The sequence below is a fragment of the Pholcus phalangioides genome, unplaced genomic scaffold (genome assembly GCF_987345545.1).
Source record: "Pholcus phalangioides strain wild (caught in Gottingen) unplaced genomic scaffold, Ppha-v1.0 ptg000003l_1, whole genome shotgun sequence".
NCBI lineage: Eukaryota > Metazoa > Arthropoda > Arachnida > Araneae > Pholcidae > Pholcus > Pholcus phalangioides.
The window spans coordinates 6131121-6152871 of record NW_028301596.1 but is presented as its reverse complement, the minus strand read 5'-3'; the positions used below and the strand labels follow the sequence as shown (position 1 = coordinate 6152871).

General features: G+C 35.4%; 1 protein-coding gene across 2 annotated transcripts in view; it reads right to left on the bottom strand.

The window, feature by feature from the left end:
• Window positions 1-21751, bottom strand: part of LOC149087959 (furin-like protease kpc-1) — a 253187-nt gene that overhangs the window by 14025 nt on the left and 217411 nt on the right. The window contains exons 6-14 of one of the 2 annotated variants that reach the window (XM_089243124.1): window positions 21169-21430; window positions 19001-19213; window positions 15620-15720; window positions 15208-15311; window positions 12866-12983; window positions 12606-12755; window positions 12262-12401; window positions 9785-10153; window positions 5884-7093 (exon numbers count right to left, since the gene is read on the bottom strand). In XM_089243124.1, coding sequence (XP_089099250.1) covers window positions 6810-7093; window positions 9785-10153; window positions 12262-12401; window positions 12606-12755; window positions 12866-12983; window positions 15208-15311; window positions 15620-15720; window positions 19001-19213; window positions 21169-21430 — 1741 coding nt within the window. In that variant the 3' untranslated portion in view covers window positions 5884-6809. Of the gene's footprint in view, window positions 1-5883; window positions 7094-9784; window positions 10154-12261; window positions 12402-12605; window positions 12756-12865; window positions 12984-15207; window positions 15312-15619; window positions 15721-19000; window positions 19214-21168; window positions 21431-21751 lie in introns of those variants that run through there. The other variant, XM_089243117.1, reaches the window with a different exon arrangement.

The following is a 21751-nucleotide window of genomic DNA, read 5'->3' as shown; positions in this document are numbered from 1 at the left end:
GGGTGCTATAGGCGACAGGAGGAGTTTGTGACATGGTCTGAGTACCCATAAAGCAGGCCAATTGCTTTTGGGACCCCCACAAGGACAGGACTGATAGGGCTCCTGCCTTGAACGATAACGTCATTTTTTTGTGTTTTTCACTCCATAAATTCACTATAGAGGGGCCCGCAAAGGATCCAACCATGTGGGGAGGGGGGCGACTACTGCAGGTTTTAGAGGCCTCGGTTATAATGGCCCACTAATAAGAGCTGTAATATGGATCAAGTTATCCGGCGTAATTAAGAACGGCGGGATAATCTTGAACATAAAAGTGGGACGTATGGTCACGGACATTGTTTGGTGATTAATGACGTGGCTTTGTACTTAAAAAAATCAGGTTCATCATAAAATGAACTAGGCTAAAGCCCTGTCAGCCTCCTGCCATGGTTGTCTTTAAGGGCGGCCCCACGAGGCTTTGCAACCGGGCGGCAGATAAGCTTGAGTCGCCCTTTCATGGAAAAATTGAAATCCTTGATTATTGCATATTAACTAATTTTTTAAAACACTTGATTAATTTTTTTTCCTATGCCAGTAATTACACCTTTCAGCCAATGTGTACTATTCAAATGTGTGAAAATTATTTTTTCTTTCCTGTGCATATCAGCCCAGATTGATAAGATAAGCGAAAGGACATTCAGTGATGCTGAAACGGTCCCGGTTTTCGCTAAATACTTTCAAGGTTTGGGGTACTAGTTCCACTTGAGCAAAAGATGGCGCTGAAATCACACCACAGAAAGTCCCCGCATTACTAAAGTGCATCAAATTTTATGCGAATGATATTAATGAATCGTCTTTCGACACTACTGACGGAAAAATTAACGTTAACGTATGAAGTTGCATACATTTTGCCAATCATAAACCTATACAACCCTATAGATGCACCAAGAACAATTTATGCGAACGTTTAACCATTTGTTCCCCGAGTTCCTTATGGGGAATGTTCATGAGGAGCATGTTTGGTTCAGTAGGCATTTTGCAAATGCGAGCACCCAGTCTCCCATTTAAAAAGAATCTGTCCACAGAGAGTAGGTGGACCTACAACATTGTACTGAAACGAAATGAAAACTCAAGCATTCACCATCTTCACTTCAAAATATGGAAGACAGATGACAGCACCAGTAAGAACACGGCACAAGCACAACTCAGACAACATACATACGTTAGGGGGGCACACATAACCTCAGAACACACATTCTGGCAAGTACCGATTCGTTAGAAATTCCACAAAGGAAAGTGAACGAGGTTCATGTATGGTTAAGTAGTAGTAATTGGTCTTTTGGAATCACTTTGTGACCATATTGTCGTTAGGGTGAAACAACACAAAATGAATCCGATTTTCAGGCCTCAACCTTTTGTTCTTCAAATAAAGTTTTTAAAAAGACCATGAAAAATGTTCAGTATGCTCGAAATTATATTTGTGTGAATCATAATTTTGTTTCTCTAAAAATACTGGTAAAATATCAGAATTTTCTAGGATCCAACTATAAAATTTATCGACCAAATTATCTCTTGACCATGAAATTGTCGCGTACAAATGATATTGAGATTTACTTTAAATTTTAACTTATGAGGAAAAATTATGTAAACGTAGTAGTATATATGTATGTGAAATCGTCTTGACCAGATGTACAATATTTTGTATACTAAAATATGTACAATATTTTACAAATTGAAATGCATTGCCAATAATATCTTTGAAATTGTAAAAAAAATAATAATAATAATCAAGTAATGACAACAACACTCACCAGGTACACTTAAACAAAATCTTTGGTACATTAAAAACACAAAAAACAAAAAAAAAAACATTATACTATACACAAATACTGCCATAAATATGAATAGTATACAATTATACATTCAAATAAAAACATATTGTAGAAATCATATTATACACAATTATGGAATATTGAATATATTAATTTCTAACGAAAGAAAAAAATGAATACGATTTTATAATCATATTTAATTTTTTAATGAATAAGAGAAAAACTCAATAATGGAACATGAGGTAAAATTTGTTTATAATGATGATGAAATTTAAAGATCTGTGAACTCAAATTAAAGAAAGAGAGAAAATTTAAATTTTAAAAGATTATATTTGCATATATAATGAATAAAGGTTTGATCATAAATAATTAAAACAAGAAAAAACATTGTGTGTCTTCTTCGTTCTTATTGCTTGTTCTTATTATTGTTGCCAAAATACACTGGACTTTTATGTAGAGTTATACATCAAGTTACAAGTTTAGTTTTTTCCCTAAATTCACTTGCATTATGAAAAACTTCCATCATGAAGCAAACTTTTCCATTAATAATAATTTATTTTTTCCTATTCAGTTAACTCTTTGGTTTCTGTTCTGCAACCTTTTTAAAATATTTTACTCATATTAAAAATAATTAGTATGGTATAACAACATGCAATCTGTATGTACCAAGTAGATTTTGCATACAAGATGATAAATGCGCAAACAGTACAGGCCCCCCAGGCCCTGTTGTAGTCTTCAACTTTTTGGAAACGCTTACACTTTTGTGTGTTGTAAGAATTTTTTCCAAGTGTGTTCAAGCTCACAAGTTGAATATTTCGTCGCAAGTAAAATATTTTTTTTTTTTGCTCTTGACTTGAATACTAACTCATAAGTCGAGGTACTCTTAACTCGAGGAACCACTATAGTTCCTAAGCTTTATCTACAAAGGTTGAATCAATACAAAATCTGATGAAAGTACAGTGAAATAACATTTTCTTACAAACGCTTCCTCCACAACAGGAAAAAAAATATCAGTAGTAAAACTAACAGAGAAATTGATAAGATATTCTCAGTTTTTGATCGGGTTCAATTTACACAGGCAACTAAAAAGATCGCATCAACTCCGTTCTAGTCTTCACCAATGATATATGGTGAAGCAGTGGGTAAAATACAGTAAAACCTCTCCTAACGGCCACCCCTCAGATGCAGTCACCCCTCTTTTGCGGCTAAATAATAATTTCCCATTGTGCAACAAAAGTGTGCATCTCAAACCCCTGATTAACGGTCACTCCTCTTGAATGAATTTTTTTGCTCCGCTGGGTTTCACAAAAGAGGTTTTTACTGTTATAATAAATTATTATAACAGTAAAACTTTTATGAAAGAGGTTTTCTTAGTATGCTACACTGGAAAATAATTTCCTAGCCTAATATATATTTATTATGTTGCAACAGACTCTTTAGATATGTAAATTAATGTTTGATATGTTGATATGATATAAAATATATGCACGTTTGCGTGCTGATATGTTTTTTCGTACTTCACGTTACAATTAATTTGCAATCACTAATTAGTTTTAATTTTCCACTTAAAGTGTGGTTAAATTTAGAATATACTAATAACTATTATAATGATAATGACTAATTACTTATGAACAAAATAAAAAGCAAATTATTTTTAGTGAAAGTTTCACAACAATAATATTTTTAACTTCACGATTTTTTTTTCTATAAATTATTTTTGTAGGCCGTCACCACCTGCTTCATTAGCATTGTATTGACCTTTTGAATCCTGAATTAACTTTTCTATGAATGAAAAACAAAAAAGCAGGGGGGAAGGGAAAGAGTTTTATATGAAAAGAAATTTATATATTACTAAAATATCACTACAATATAAAATTTTCCAAAAAAGTAAAACTTATATTTGAAAAAAACCCCTAAAATAATCATTCAAAAAAATAATGTTAATAATAACGAATATGGAAAAATAACAATAAAAGAAAGATAGCAAAAAAGCCTTAAAGTTGTTGAGAGATGTACCACCTATATATAATTTTTATCTTTTCTTTACATCACGTTAAGCTTTAAAAAAATTACTGGGAAGAATAAAATGACTGTAAGAAAAACACTAAAACCTGAAAAAACAAAGTATTTCTCATATAATATAACTATATTAATATACTCTCATATATTTGCTCCATATAACCTTTGAACCCCCTCTTCCTAAGGGGGGAAAGGCTGAATTTTAGAAAATCCGCTAAATTTTAGAAAATCCCTTCTCAGTGACTCTCTACATCACAATAAAAAAATACCGACCAAATTAATAGGACCTCCACCCCTATTGAACCTCTTTAGTGGTCGAATTTCGAAAAACCCTCTCACAGTCATGAAACGAAACTTCTAACCAAATTTCATGATGAGCTTCAGCGGTTTTGGCTCGGCGTGATTTCTCTATGAACCCCCCGTTTTTGACCTCCTAAGCGGCCGAATTTGTAAAAACCCCTTGATTTTCTAGCAAAGAAGATAAAAGATGGATATATGATATAGTTGAAGTAGATTCTCTCAACTATGGTTCGTAAGCAATTTATAACGCGAAATATATATGATGGACTATAGTTGGGACTTCATAACACAACTATGGTCCAAAATTTAATTTTTAAAAATTTCATATTTGAGCTACATAAGGAATAAAAAAAATGTTTAATACGAATGCTTAATCTTTCTACAGGCAATATCAGCAAAAAAAAAAAAATTTTTTTTCCAATAGCTTGAATATAAAAGTTATGATGATTAATCTAGAAAATGATGTTAGTTTAGACCATAGTTGTGTGAAATTACGGTAATGAAATTTATAAAAAGCCATTTAAACATTTCTGAGACTCCAAGTACTTCTTCTTTTGATTCATATGTAAATAATTATTTGAAAATTTGGATTTTCTCCCTGCACACCTCTGAAAACTTCGATTTTTTCCCTTATATTTTGATACCTTCAACAACTTTTGCACACGCAATGAACAAGATCTAACTTGAATGACATACTAGGGATAATATGTATACATACAGCATAATGAAAATAATCTGAAAAACGGCAACCGTTTTTTAACTTACAAATGCTTCTTACAAGTTATATTTTCGGAATTAACTGCATTAAAAAAAATTTAGAGGTTATTTTTTCGGAGTGGGTGATATTTTATTTGCTTTATTGAAGTTAGACACTGTTTTTTTATGCTTCTTTGATGTTCTTGATTCAATAAACATTTTTTTCAGCGCCAAGCAGGTTTTACAAGGAATACGTATCAGATTACACAAATAACATATATATTGGTAATTGAAATCACATGCAAAATCCAATTTACATAGATGAGGTTTTTTTCCCCCCTTCAGTTACATGAAAATGTCAAACTCAAGATTATATTAACTAAAATTTCATGCAAATATGTAATTTTTTTAAATTATTTTAATTTATGTTCAAAATTTGGGACATAAAAATTTAAAAAATATTGAATTCAAAATTATATTACAATAAAATATTTAAGACTATGATTAAACTTTTGATTAAAAAAACAGCCATGAGTGTGAGTTCCTTCTTGACATTTACAACACTAGCAGTTGGCATCTTCAAGGAAGAAGAATTTCAGTTCTACTTGAACTACTTCCAGAACTGAAAATATCTCCCAAAGACGGCAATTGCTGAGGTTTGAAAAACCCACGGAAAAGAATTCAAACATATAACAGTTTTTTTTTTACTCAAAATTAATTAAACTTACAAGAAAAGGATTCCAAGGTGTCGTCCTCAAAAAATTATGAAAAAAAATCAAGTACATTCAATTATAACAGTCGGCTACTCATCGCCTCTCGCGCTTCTTGGCGATACCTATAAAAGACGTCTTTTCGATTTCTCTCTTTACACACTCTCCTCCAGCTTTTCTTTTCTAGAAACTGCAGTAGTTACATTTCTTTTTCCTCTCTTTATCTGTGCTGTACATTGTCCTGTGTTATTTGAATGCCATCACTCTTACACTCTATTGATGCGGGAGCTTAAATTCACTCTTGACCTCTATTGACATTCAAAAATATTAATATTTACAATTTTCTTTTTGATTGACCCATAACAATTCATCCTCATTTTTTATATTTTTGTGTATATTTAAATGAGTAGAATTAGTGGTAATTTTTTCAAAACTTTTTCAATACGCCACCTTGGGACAATTTCCTTGTTAGTTGACCAAAGTGAATGAAATAGCTCAAGAAACTATAGAGAAGATAAAACTCTGTATATATGAAAGATACATACATTAATAAGTTATCATAATACATTACAGTGGAACCTCCCATAACGAACATCTCTGGTTAATGGACACTTTTGAAATTCATGGAACAGGGTTCCAATGTATTTCAAAATCTATGGAACAGGATTCCAATGTATTTCGCTGTATATACAAACCAACACTCCCTGTTTGGGGACAAAAATTTCTGTTCCATGTGTGTCGTTATTTATAGGTTCCACTATAGTATGTTCTTAAGGTGAACGCAAGCTTGTTTCAGGATATTATGTTGCAATCTGGAATGCCTAGAATTACTGAACATAATAATACTTATACATCTGCACAAAATTCTTCACATATTTAACAGAAAGAGCCTTGTTGATATGGATATTTGAGTAATTTCAAACCACAAACAACAGTAAAACCAAATTTCCTCCTATGTGTTTTTTTGTTCTTCTTCCACATCACCAAGATGAAATCCATACATGTTCCATTACTAAAATTTTCTCTCATAAAACAAAAAAAGAAGACAGTACAAAGAAAAACTTTATAGCAACAAATTGTTGAGCTTGGTCACAGGAATGATAGATGGCATTGTCGAAAGAACAAAATCTGGAACAAAAAAGTTCACAGTCGCAACAAAACATCGTTTCTCACTGGGATGTGATGTCAAATTAAAATATATATATATATATCAGGAATCGACAATTTTTCCTGTCAAAGCAAACATGAATAGGATTCTCATAAGTTATTTGTACATCTATAACTGATTACAGTTCTCATGCCAGTGATCTGAAGAATGTTCCGAGCAATCGTGAGTCAACGATAGCAGCGGTGCAATGCGTTCATCTGAGCGTGGGACAAGTAAACCCTCCACCACTAGAAGAGAAAGCAACGTACACAACACCAATCCATTACACAATGTGAGATTACAGGCGGAATTCTTGCGACTACTCTGTACATTGGGTTGGGAGTCATTGAAGTGATCTAATTGCTCTGCATTATCTTTAGTAGTGCCATGCAACCCAATCCCATGCCATGAGCCTGTAGCAAAAGCAACACAATAACGTAAAAAATCAACAGAAACTTTTGTTTTTTCTTTTAAACAAACATACAGAGAAGAAGAAGGAAAAAGAAACAATTAAAATAACAAAAAAAACTAAACAAAAGACAGCCAGAAGAGTACTAATTAATACTTAAGCCAGGAAAAAGGGGGAAAAAATCTAAATAATTTATTTTAACAGTATATTGAATTTTCAAGCATCAAATTATTGGTTGTAAAATAGAAAATAACAGAGGCAGTTTTCAACTACAAGTCAGAAAGCCTTGAGAACATTTACATGCATATAATGCCATGCACAGTATTTTCTAAAACTATGCATACATAAAAAAAAAAAACGACCTAAAAATGATAAACCGAACACTATTTCACAGTCAACGCTCGCATGCAGAATGGCTTTAGACATAATTAACAGATTAGTTGATTACCCCTTTGATCTGGTACACACAATTGAACATGTATCTATACAAACTCTAGAAATATGTCTGGAGATTATGATGCTGACATTTGAATTCTTCAGATCTGCTCTGCAACTGGAGAAATCCAAGATGAAACACATTCATATCCTTTTCGCAATGGTGTATACCATTACACCGCACAATGAAGTTTAGGAAAGAAACTGATATAGAGTTTTTGGAAATGTATTTCAGGTACACGATAGTAATTAAAACGTTCATTAAAAATGTAGTTGAACAAAAGCATTAGTTCCCCCTATTTTTTCGGTTGTTTGAGGTTATTTTATAGGGCTAGAATTGTAGAACCTATTTTGAAATGAAGGTAACCTTGGCAAATTAGCTTCGAGAGTTTTTCCCCTGCAAAGTTTCAGGTCTACATGGAACTCAAACTTGCTTGTCCTGAGTGTATTGATGATGCATGAAGAAGATGATTAATGGAAGATTACTATTATTACGATCGTGCATGTACATCGTAAACATTCCTCTGAAAAACTTCTAATAAATAATGGTGCATGATGGAATGCGTGACTTCTATCCTCTGGATGGTGGGAGTTACACATTCAGTGCTGCCGGCCGCAAAGAGCAGGCAGACCTTCAACACGATACTTACGAACATAACATAAAAATTCAAGCACACTTACCACCTTCACTTCAAAATATGGAAGACACAGATGGCAGCATCAGCAAGAACACGAAACAAGCACAACTCTGGCAATGTAAATATGTTAGGGCAACGTATATATATATATATATATACACACACACACACACACACACACGCACAATACGTTTCGACATGTACTGATTCGTTAGAAATTTTGCAGAGGAATGTGTACGAGATGCATGTGCGGTTAAATAGTAGGTAGTACTGGCATCTGCTTTCTAAGAAAGAAACGGAAAAATATTTGCATAATGTGCTATGCTTTACGATGCGAGTTTACTATTACTTTTACAGCGATATACGCAAACTCTTTAGACATGCAAGATAGTTGTGAACCGCAAAGTAATATACTACTTATCTAGTCCAGGGAATTAATTATATTTTTAGTAACATCCTTCACGAGCTGAAGGTTGCGCAACCTAAACCAGATAGTTATGGGAAGTTTAACATTGAAAAATGTGTTTTTTGCACAACAATAGTGGCTAACAACACAATGTAGCATGAACTTATTTGATCGAAAACACAGATTAATACAGTCAAAAATAAAAGTCCAGATACATTCGCAATCATATATTTTTCAAATAAGCATGAAAAAAAATGTTGATGAATGAAAATATTTTATTGTTCAAATGCATGCCGCAGATTGTTAAAAGTTTTTTTAAAGTATTTATTGCGCTCAAAATGATAAAGTATGCTGTCAGAGAAATACTATGAATTATTATATATACAAGGGAAAAAGAAAGTTATGTAGTCAAGCGAAATGGAAAACAGTCTCTAGAATTCCATGCTAAAATCATCATCGTCATCATCGATATTATCTGCAGGAGGATAAGAAGAACAATTCATACAAATTGAATACAGTGAACGGGGGAGGAGTAAAGGCTTCCTGAAAATATCTAGCTTTTACTGTGGTATTATGTTCACACAGATATTACTGCATAATATCGTGATGTTTGTTTTAGGAGAACGAGCGAACGGGGCACTACTACTGTGGACGATAGAGCCTTGTTGTATGTGAATTTTCTATCTGCGAACGAATTGTCAAAAGCAAATTTTCCGGACAATTTAATCCCAAAAGTAAACAAATACAACAACTCTGTGCTAAACTATAAAACTTCGATCGTGATTTTGAAAATTTCACTGCAGTACGTAGGCTATTCAATCACAATCAAAGCAGAAAACTATCCGTGTGTAATAAAAATCTGGAACATTTTGTTTTTTCAAATGCATTCCAATACAATATTCAGCAAAAAATATTAATTGAAAATTAAGGTTAAAAGTGTTAAAAATTGATTTTAGTACATATGTTTCAACGTTACTAGAAAAGGCAAAAATACATAATCATTTAAATAGTTATGCTCAAATTAGCAGATATACGTAGAAAATAAAAAAGGTTAGGAAACAGATTTGTGACATTGAATTTAAAAGAAAACTGAAGTTATTATTATGCACTGTACAACTATATACAGAAACTTACAATCAGCATGGAATGGGATAGCGAGCAAAGACGCGAATGTGGATGTATATCACTTCTGAATATGCATATATGAAATTCATACCTGATTCAGGAGCATCGACTTTCCTATTGGCTTGCATGATGCTGTTTGATTCTTCATTGATAGCCCGTCCATCTTCTAAGGGATGTGATCTGGCAGTAGTCGGAGGGTAGTATTGATATGTCGGTTTAGGCCAGGGGGGTGCTTTGGATTTTGAAGTCATTTGCTTGCGGGGATAAGAAGCCAGTGTCGTAGTAGAAGCGGGTGTGGAAGTTGTGGCGACAGTAGTCGTAGTGGTAGGAGGAGGAGATGTGGTCATCTTTCTCACTGGGTTGACTATTGCTGGAGCTTGAACATTCCTAGCTTCTGACCCATCTGGATTTTCTGTGGTGCCGTACAGGTGCAGATACCATTCTTTCAGTGTTGCTCTACCTGCAAGGTTGTGCCAAATAATGGTTAGCATTTTCTTTGGTTGAAAGTTTGTTTTGTACATCTAGGTGTGAGAGAGAGAGAGAAAGAGAGAGATAGTGTTTAGATTCTCCCAAATAAGTCCATTAAGTGTTTCACTTTGCTGATTTTCTGTCCTCCCTTCCTTGTCCTCTGTATTGATATTAGTGTCTCGCTCACTTTTTTTCCTCCAAGTTCTGCTTTGCTTGATATTTTTCCGATTATCCCTCCCCCATTACCTTGTTCTGTTTACAGCGTCCCAGACTGTAGTGGCTCTACATCCACGTGGGTGTCATGGTTGGAGCATTCTTCTTTGTGATACAGCATCTTTATGTCCAAAAAAGCAAAGCCATTTTTATGAGACTTGGCAGAGATCAGCTCAGCAAGTAATAGAACAGAGAAATATGATGTTCTATTACTAATTTGATTCACCTCGGACTGACATGGATCGAGCCTAGGACTCAAGGTTTTTTTTCTTAGTTATTAATTGACCTCAGATGAGCCAGTGAAATGTTCCGGCTTGTGCCACCTTAATACATGGGAACATTGGGGCAAGGCCTTGAGCTCAAGTGCAAAGGGGGAAGGGGCTAGGGAATATGCGATTTGGTAAATAATTTTCGAGCATGCAATTTATCAAGCATGTAAATGTGGGCAGGCATTCCTGCCCAGGAAAACGACCTCAGTAATGTGACCATATGACCTGTGTTTTCACGTCATTTTGACCATCCCAACTTTTTTGTAAAAATGCCATTTTTTCACGTATTTAAAACGAAGGAAACTTGAATTTGTTCTTTTTTTGTAATCAAGGATTAAAATTATCTTCTGAATTCATAAATTGCATTATTATTAATTCAAACTATAAATAAGAATATTCATCTCACTTATATGTCATGTTTAAACGCTTACGAAGGTTATTTCAATATAATTCGCAACAACTGGCTGTTGCGAATATATTTTGGAAAGAGAGAAAATTCAACTGCTCCTGCGGGGAATCGAACCCACATCCTTTCACTTTCCGGGTGAACGCCCTAGACTACAGAGGCACCGAATCTCGCAATCTTTCCTTGGAGCTCGTGTACACTGAAAGGGACCGTACATGGACGGCCGGACCAGACTCAGGCCAAGCTCACAACTGATCCGGCCGTCCATGTATCCCTTTCAGTGTACACGAGCTCCAAGGAAAGATTGAGAGATTTGGTGCCTCTGTAGTCTAGTGAGTTCACCCGGAAAGTGAAAGGACGTGGGTTCGATTCCCCGCAGGGGCAGTTGAATTTTCTCTCTTTCCAAAATATATCTTCGCAACAGCCAGTTGTTAAATAACCTTCGTATGGTAGCGGAGAGTGACGTCATCCTTGTATTAAACGCTTTATTCCGTAGAATTCATCTTAATCCATTGCGATTTGCAGTATTGCTTCATTTCTCGCCATTGGTGACTTCCCAGTGATTTTACCAATACAGTCGATTCCCGTTTTAACGTATACTGTTATAACCAAAATCTCGTTTTAAAGAAAAATTTTCTAATCCTACAGATAAGTTTACATGGGAACAATGTAAAAATCTGGACTTTCTTTGCAACGAAATTTTGCTATTATGAAGTGATTTCTCCGGTCTCTTGGAGTTCGTTATAACGGGATTCGACTGTAGTTGGCAACTTTGCTTACTTTTGGCATAATTTTTAGGGATAACTGATGATATCCCGTCTTTTTACCTATTTGGAATCCCAATATGCCGTATTTTTCTTTTTATTGTAGGAATTATGGTCAGAATAAGCATAAGAAAAATCACTTTGCCGGCGACTCATGATACCCTTAAGACGGTCCCCGATCCTGGCCTATGGAATGGATCCAGGATGCACATTGACAAGACACCAAGCTTTATTACGTGACGCCATCTATAGCGGTCATTTTCTTAAATTTCTGGGGGGGGGGGGGGGAGAACGGTCCTTCATATATCTGATTTCTACCATGGAACAACTTACTTAACGAAGCGATTTATGGTAAACGCAGTTTTACTAAGGATCATTACACGTTCTAATTTCGGTTATCTTCAGTGTCAGAGCAATTGATTTCATTCTGTGAAGGGATATGAATTACCATAAAAGCGTCCTTCATTATGAACTTCCAACGTCCAAAGTCCGTCGGGGTTTTCACCCCAATTGTGCACCGTCATAAATGGCCAAGACTGGAAACCTGCACGAGAACCGTCCATCGGACGTTGAGCCAAAAGAGTCGATCTGTGACAAAATAATAATGATAAATTGGTCAATAAAGCACCACACACACACAAATACTGCATAAAAAAACTCATCAGTATCTTTAAATGTGTTTTTAAACGAACAGGAAAGTTAGAAACGAATATAGATAATATCTCTTATAGAAGGCAGCTTATCTTTCAGAATAAGAAGCAGGCTTAAGAATGGCAATTGACACATACATACCTGGTCCCCATAGGGGATGTAAGGTAAACGTGAATATCTCCTCTTCGAGAAGCGGATAAAGTTATTTTTGCTTGAACATGTTCCAGAAAACGCACATTATCACAGCGAACATAAAGCGTGAGCTCAACATGACTTTTGGCAGGAATAAGCCTGTTCAACATACGTATGAAGCAAAATAAAAATCGGACAGAATACATTCGCAAAAAAAGCAGAGAAAAATTTGAACTTCACTACACTATATGCAAATACATCGAGCTTACTTGTCAGGCTGATTTGATCTCATCTCGCATAGCTTTTGTACTGGCGCAGTTTTCCACTTCCTGGCCAAATCTACCATGGCATTGGCATCCATCAAGCCATATCCGAAGGAATGACTTACTAATAACGAGGCACAAAAACAAAAGAAGAAATTTTAAGACAACAGCAGACCATGAGTGCACAATATTTTTGTTTCGGGTATCCCGTAAGACCCAATGCACTCTTTATCTCATCAACCGTTCGTCGCAGAGGCGGTTCCAGTTTAAACAATGCTTAAAATTTGTTTAAAAATCACTCTGTTCAAACGTGAAAATAGTGCGTCACAAAATAAAAAAAATGTATGAATTTTTGTACTGTCCCCCTAAAGTTGTTGAACTGTCTCTCTTCAGACAAACAAAAAAAAGAAATCGATGTTTCTAAGTGCAATATTCGCTGAGGTATTTTAAAAATAAGTGAAAAGTTGGGCAAAACAGCATAAAAAAACGAAGAACAAAAGTGTTGTCTGTCAGTTTATGCTGTTCGTTCCCAACTTTTCTTCGATTTTTGAATTCAGATATCTCAGTGAATATTAGAAACATGAAACTTTTTCTTGTTGGCTTCAGCGGAGACAGGACAACAATTTTATAATTAGAAGTTTGAGGACAGAGGGACCACATAAAAATTTTGATTTTTTTACTTACTGTATTATCACTCTCCAAAATGGAACTGAGTGATTTTTGAACACATTTTGAGCATTTTTTAAATTGGAACCATCCCTCTGCGAAGAACGGTTGATGAGAGAAAGGCCGAATTAGGTCTTAGAGGTCACTCTGCATTTTACTCGTTAACTTTTGATTTTGGGGCGTAAAAGAGCTGGATCACTGTTCCTCGCGAGCGAAACATAAATGAAAACACTGTAGGAATTGATTTGAGCCTATTCCCAAGGTAATTTCTGTGTACTTATCCTTACCTCAAAATCAGTAATGTATTATATTGCATATTAACTCTATTTCGTACTACATTAAACCACAACATCCTGCAGCATATTTTAAGCTAATGTTGAATTTTTCGAAACTGCTTTTTGTCGGCCGGATAAAATGCTCGAATACGTAAGGATGTAAGATTAGTTCGAGAGCTTGTGCATCCATGATGTAGATTAGTATTTTTCAACTTTTGAATGAACGCGGTCAGGTTTATTTTAATTTTGTAAGTGAAAGCCTGGTTTTTCAAGAAATGGACAGCTCGAGACCAGGTCTCAATCACTCTCTAAAATAGTGATTCTTGAGAGATGTTCTGAGCAGCACTATTTCGCGCATGTGCAAACGGGGGGCACCCACAAATTTTTCAGGGCCCAAAAATTGGCTCCTTTTTGTATTTTCGGTTCAGTATATATGTCCCCCCTTCCCCTCGTACACTTCTGCTTCAAAGAATACTACATGTAAGGGGCCTTTCAAGTATTACGTAAGCAGATTTTAAGTCATTTTTGACCCCCCCCCCCCGGTCAGCAAAATTTCGTCAGCAGCTTAGAATATTTCATATCTTAAAAAAGGGGTGATTGATGACGTAAGCAACTTTCGAACCCCACCCCTCGCTCCCCCTTGTCATCAAAAGTCAGCAAATCCGAAACCCCCTCGGAGCACAGTACCAGTCAGAAACACAGATATAAGCGATAATCTCGTAACATGAGAGAAGATACTCGGTGGCCAAGGTACCAACGGGACGGAAAAACTAGATGAAAAAATCTCGATATATAGGAAGGAACAAATACATGGAAAGCCGGATTTTCCTAGGAGCAGGTTTTCTGTGCAGCTTGCAACGTGAATCGCCCAGCGCGACACGCCGTCCTCTCACCAATAAGAAAAGCAGTACGACTGTTTTCCTACAGAGGGCAATACGGCTCACGACAGCACTTTACGTCGCGAGTGATTGACAGACTGCTTTTGGAGGACTCAAATACGTCGTGCGCCGTGCGTTTCACTGATTTTCTCTTCATTTTTGCTGCGTTTTCTTTCCCTTCCCTTCAAACCGGAGCATGCTGACAACAGAGCCACATGCTGTTAGGGCGGTATTCACCGACAGGGTTTAAACCATAGTCAAATATTTTATGGTAGGAGATCGACTCGGATTGGTTAAAAACCTGAATTTAACCAATCCGTGTCGATCTCCTACCACAAAATTGTAAACAGGTAAACCCTGTCGGTGGATACCGTCCTTAGCCGCCCTGAGCTGATGCGCCACGCTAGGAAAACACAAACGATTATGTAACACGTTTCTACCGACGCGAAATGGTTCACGCGGCGCAAAAAGCCTACACCTAGAAAAACCCGACTTTAGATAGAAAAAGACTATCTCCATTGAATTTTACCATTTCGTCCGATTCCGTTGGTCGCCCAATCTTTGGCATGTAAATTAGCTCTCCTAGCTGTCCTCACCACTATGTGCTGCATGTCTCTCCACGTCAGCTTCTTACTGAAAGTTAAAAAAAAAAGTCAGCCCTAATTTAGTTTCACACTTTTACATTAGGTTCCACGACTCCAGCTGCAACAGCAGCTCCGCTAAGCAACAGAAAAATAGTTGGTAGATGCGAAAACATATATCAGATTAGATTATGCAAATGAGGTACGTATATAAGTTATGAATATCAATTTGTGGGAAGCGTGAAAAATTAGGGAGGCGCAAGAAAAAAGCGGGAAACAACACAAAATCAGTATGCTGATTTACTAATTGCAAAAAAAAAAGTAGAATATGCAAATTACATGTCAATAAATGATTATTACTTTGCTTCCAGAGCCAGAGCGCATATTCCAGCAGCTAATGGTGCGGAAGCCGATGTGCCGGTGTGGGTCGATGTACATCCATGATGCAAATCCGTAGTCACCTAGAAAATGCAGATAATTAATGAATACTTGTTTTTTTTCCCCTCCCTCAGGGTTCCTTAAAATGGGAGCATTCCGCTATGTAAGGCGCTGGAAAAAACTTTAAGGGCAACCGAAAAACTGCCACCATATCTTGAAAACTTGTAGATGCATGGAATTTTAAAGAGGTAACAACAATTGGAACTCAACTTGATCCAATAAAAATAATTTAGATGAGTGCTGTGCTGTGCTTCAGGAATTTATAAAAAAAAGGTTTTTTTTTATAATTATAGTTGAGAGAGGTCAAAACCAGGGCTGGCCCGATTAATCGATTAATCGGGTCAGTTTATCAATCAGTTGTTAATCGTAGTTAAAAATTTTAGTTGAGTTAATCGACTCGATCAATCGGATCAAAATTCGATTAAAATTTTTATTAGAAGTTCATAATTTAACTTAATCTATTTGACTAAACCGATTAAATGTCTTAAATTACGTTCCTCTACATAACATTTCAAATATAAGTGACAGTATTTAAAAATATTTGAATCAATATTTTGTTCAAATTTTCCGACATGAGGAAACACGAGTCGATTCAACGAAAACTAGTAATGACGTCTAAAATTACCAATTTAAAAGTAAAAAAGACAACATCCAAGTTAAGAAATCCTAGGTTATGACAAGCATGTTCAGCATATCGTTCCCTTCCTCCTTATGCCAGAGACATGAATGTGCAAATTTTCCCTTATGATCCATAAGGGATCCCGTATTGCTAAGTTTTGCCCGAAACGCTCAAACGTGTGCATCCCTCTATTGAAAAACATTTTACAAAATATTTCAGAACAACTTACATAGAGTAATATTGGAAGTTAGAGTAAACATTAGTAGCGTAATATTCTTTAGAGTAAATATTCAAAAAGTCTTTTTCCAAGTTTTAGAAATTTACATATTCATGTCTCTGGCAAAGGGGGACGATATTAAATAGCTTCAAGCGGGCGCGGCCTTTGAAACAGATTTGTTAATCTGTTTCTATATTTGTTTACATCCATTCAGTGGATAGATGAGTGAAATGAATAGAATATGTTTTTATAGCATCAATTAATATTGCAGTTACCAATACTACGTTTGCTATGAATGAACAGCATTTGAAAATATTCGATTAAAATTCGATTAATCGATTAAAATTTTATCAAAAATTTTTAATTGATTCTCAGTACTAGTCAAAACACAGAAAAACGTATAAGGACAATTTCACAAAAATGGGTTATTTTGATCAAAAGAGAATCCCTTTTTTTCTTTATAATTTTTATCTTTCGGGATGTCACTGATAGAGATGAGATATAAGTAACTATTTGTGTATGTTTTCTAAGCTTGTTTGATAAATGCAATAAGGTTGTTTGTTTTCGTTAGCTTGCTTTTTCACTTCATGACTCAAAATGCTACGCAAGTGCTATACAGGATGAAGAAAAGGATTATTGCTGACCACTCAGGGGGTTTTTCTACTGATTTGTCTTCAAATTAACACTTTTTAGACTTTGAAACATGTACAGCCGCATTGTGCAGTTGAAACAAAAATTGTCTAAAAGTAATGAGAGGTGCCTCAGAAAATAGAAATTCGGTTGAAACTGTCTTGATATGCTTATAAAGCATTTCCAAAATATGGCTCTGTCATTGCATATATAGGTCAGCAATATTTAATACTATAGAGTCAATCTAAATTGCTTTTCATTAAAGCTGGGAATCGATTAAAATTTTTAAACTAGTTAATCGATTGAAATTTTTAATTTGCTAATCAAAATTTTTTAATCGATTAATATAATTTTAATCTAATATTTTTTATGACCATATAATATTAATAGATGCTGTAAAAAAATATTTTATTCATTTCACTCACCTATTCGGTAGAAGTAAACAAATATAGGAATATAGGTAAAGAAAAATTAAGGATGCCCGCTTCAAGAAGCAATTTAATATGCTGAACATAATTGCTAAAACCTGTAACTTCTTCCCTTGGATCTTGCCGTTAAAAAAAAAAACCCGATTATTTTTGGTTATATTCACTGCTTTCGATTATACTTGCTAGTTTTCCTAGAAATTCCTCTTAAACGGTACGTGTGAGGAGATGAGCTGATGCTTCCAAGAATACGAAAAACTACTGTTCATGGTGGAGACAATGAATTTTGGTCGTCTTCTAAAACTCCCATCAAACTCAATTTGAAAATGAAATCATCAGTTGTCTTTAAATCTAATTTGATCAAAATATATTGATTCAAACATTTTTTAAATATGGTCGCTAATCCAAAATGTTTTTTATAGAGCAGAATTTATATAAAACATCTGATCGGTTTTTCAAAATAATCAAGTGAACTCGCAAACTTTTAATAAAAGTTTTAATCGAATTGATCGAGTCGATCAACTCAAGTAAATTTTTTAACTGCGATTAGCAATCGATCGATTAACCGACCTGATTAATAGGACCAGCCCTACTTAGCATCAAAGAAAACATCCTCATCTCTCACTTTCCGCATCGGAAGATACAACCTGTTTGGCAAATTCACGTCGCTTTTATCTGTGCTGTGTTATAACGGGGAGGTTTGCATTTCGGATTTGCGTACCAGACATTTGATTTTTTTTTTTATTACATTAGGCACAGTTCGACATGTGCAAGGCAAGTTTTATTCCTTCTGAAATTTACATCAGATAATTTTTTTTTTTTTTCACGTAAACTCTGTGAATAATCGTATGGTAAGAGAAACAAGCTTTCTTGTACAAGGTTTCAGTCTATAATTCTCGGGTCAATTTATGAAACTCTAACCAGCAGTCTTCAATCTTTTAATTCTTCTCACCATTTCATGACCAAGTATTACGTTTTCTCTGTGAGCAAGCTTTTCGCCCTTTCAATATCCAACAAATATGTTGTTTTTGGCATTTTTCAGAAAAATTTTTTATTTCCCAGCACATGACTGATCAAAACAGTCTCGACCATTATCCAACATTAGAAAAATGCAAATTTCTTTCCCCGACATTAAAACACGTGTCTCCTTATTCTTTTTTCCAGGTTTTGTCTTTTACTATAATTTCAAAATTTTTTTTGAAAAAGTGCGGCATCCATCAACATTTTTTTCATTGGAAAATGTTCATTTACACTTGTAGTTATCGCTCTGCAATTTTCATATATCTACAAGCACAAGTTTTCAACATATGGCGGTTGTTCGGTTGTCCTTGAACTTTTTTTTATAGGGAAAAAATAATTTCATCATTGAATTTTCTGAAAAAGAAAAGAAAATACATAGGGATTTTTCTTACGATCTGTCTTTCGCCGTTAGATCCGCTGCTGTAAGTAGTCGCAAGAGTTGAAGAGCATGCCTCACTGTACCAAGGAACCAAACCGTTCTCGGTGGCGCTGCTTATGGAGAGCGTCCACATGGAGTTGGTATACCCATCACAATTGCAATTGTCGTGTTCGCGTCCACCATTGCCGGACGCCCAAACGAAAATTGAGCCCAGTCCGTTTCTGCCCTGGAAAAAATGTCCACCGTGCCGTTTAGCCATCGGAAAACAACATAAAACAAACGGAAGCAACAGAGTATGTAGAAGAAAGATGTCTCGATGAATTAAAATTTTTGATTCCAGGTATCACCATAGTACAAGACGTCTCGAAAATAAAAGACTACCACAAGCACCTTCAATGAGACGTTCGCGAGCAACGTGGTGCTCACCGTAGCTCCCAAGAGTTGTGGATGCTTGAGCACGATTTTGTACTTGTGAGGTATTGATCGACTTCCCAATCAAATGCTATATTCAAACTGTATTTAATAACTTAACCCTCTATATATGGTCAGGTGTATATTTGAATATACATGGCAAATACATTGTAAAAAAAACATTACACCAAATTCTTTTACCAATTTATTTGGTGTTTCAGAAAGGACATTCACACGCAAAATACGACTATAAATATTAGGGCTATAAAATAATATTTTTTATCTAGAAAAATTTGATTCCTTGTAGGTGTAATTTTCTCAGAGCTGCTGAAATTTTACATGATTAGAGATTTATAAAATCGCACAAAATTGAAGGAAGGAATAAAAATAATTGTTACTTTGAAATTCAAAGTAACAATTATTCAGTTTTGCTGAGCAAGATTATTGTACTGTAAAATAAAAGAATGCTGAGGTGCATAACCCTTCTGCTCAATAGTTTTCTACAAAGTCTTTGGAAACTTTCTAGCTGCCTCTTATTCGGCAGAGGCTTGATCACCAGTGATTTTTACATTGCGTAATCCGAATCGTTTCTTAATGCTGCATAGCAAATTCCCGTTTGCTATGCACCCTGTATATGTAAACACCAGACATAGCAGAGAATAAAATTGATAATGGCATAATACTTTTTAGATTAGAATCACCAAATAGTCGATAGAAAGACTGGCGATGACGAAAAAATTTTTATCAAGCAGAATATGTAGAACCACGAAGTTGAAAGTCAAAGTAAGCGCCTGGGCTCGTCATCATGACGAGCTTATTGATGATTGATTCAACAACTACTGTCAACTTCAACAGAGTTAATTTCAACATTCATGTGTATTTTCACTTACATATATATATATATATATATATATATATACGTACATATAGAGTCATGTTATCATATAAAAGGTTAAATTTTTTTTTGTGAAAAATTTGGAAAATTTTTAAATTAAGTTAGTTTTCAACATGTTAATTTCATCAAAAGAAAATTGATTGGTCTCTGTGTAATACGTTGGATTCTGTGGGGCTTTGGACAGTTATTTACAAGTTTTGTACAGTAAAATCCACACGTACTGTCCAAATCTAATTTTGGACGTCCAAAATACCCCAACTCTACTATAGCACCATACATACCCCTCGTTCATATTCCTCTATGGAATTTCTAACGACTGAGTACATGTTGGAATGTGCGTGTATGTGTTGTGAACCTAACATAAGTTTGTTTCTGTGTAATGTTTCTAATAGTGCTACTGTCTGCTATAGATTTTTCGAACTATGAATGAAATAGTTAACAGAAAGTAGTTTTACCTTGTTAAAGACTACTACTACTACTACTTAACCATACATGCACCTCGCACACATTCCTCTACGGAATTTATAAGGAATTGGTACATGCCGGAACCGGAATGTGCGTGTACGTGTTCTGAATCTAACGTTCAAGTTTGTTTCTGGGCTATGCTTGTTAGGTGTGGTGCTGCCATCTGCCATAATTTTTTCTAACCATGAGTGAAGTGTAATGATTGAATAATTGTACCGTAAGACTTTTTAACGGGGAGATCGTCTCCCATTTTGGACCTCAAAGTTGGGAACCACAGAAAGTCGACTACCACTGTGGTGACGGTGGGGTTCGAATCTGGGTCCTTTCAAGGCGAGTCCGTCACTATGAGCACGCGACTACCACAGCTGTCCCTGTTAAAGATTACAAGATAATTACAAAAGTCAACTCACTCTGAGTATTCCTTCTTTGAAAGCCGTCGATGCGAGCGGACCAGGCCCGTCCACTGTCTTGCCATCGTCGTCCGGACCCCACGAGGCGCTGTAAATGTCGATATGGTTTGGGTTCAAGCTCAGCGACTGCGCCTCTACGGCATCCGTAACGTCTCCGTCCAACATGCGAACGCCACCGACCGAAGCGTGGTACGCGATGCCGACCGAACATATACTGTTGTTGGCCATGGCTGCAACTTCACCGGCGCATCTTGTACCGTGCCTTGAAAAAAAAATTATTAAGGATAAAACATGAAAATGAACCTTAAAACACTACAAAATGAAAAGTTATAGGGAATGTCCTCGGTCTGTTAAATTATAAAGGTTTAGTTGGCATCAAAAAAAAAAAAACCTATGCCTAGAATTGTTTTGTTGAAATAAACATTATAGTTGAGGTGGCTATACGTCCCGTATTTGCCGGGACAGTCCCGGTTTTTTATGTTTCTCTGGCTGTCCCGACTGTTTTGCAGAAATGTCTCGGTTTTTCACGTACTTCCAACGAAGGCAACTTGACTTTTTATTCTTCATTTTATTCATCAAATCA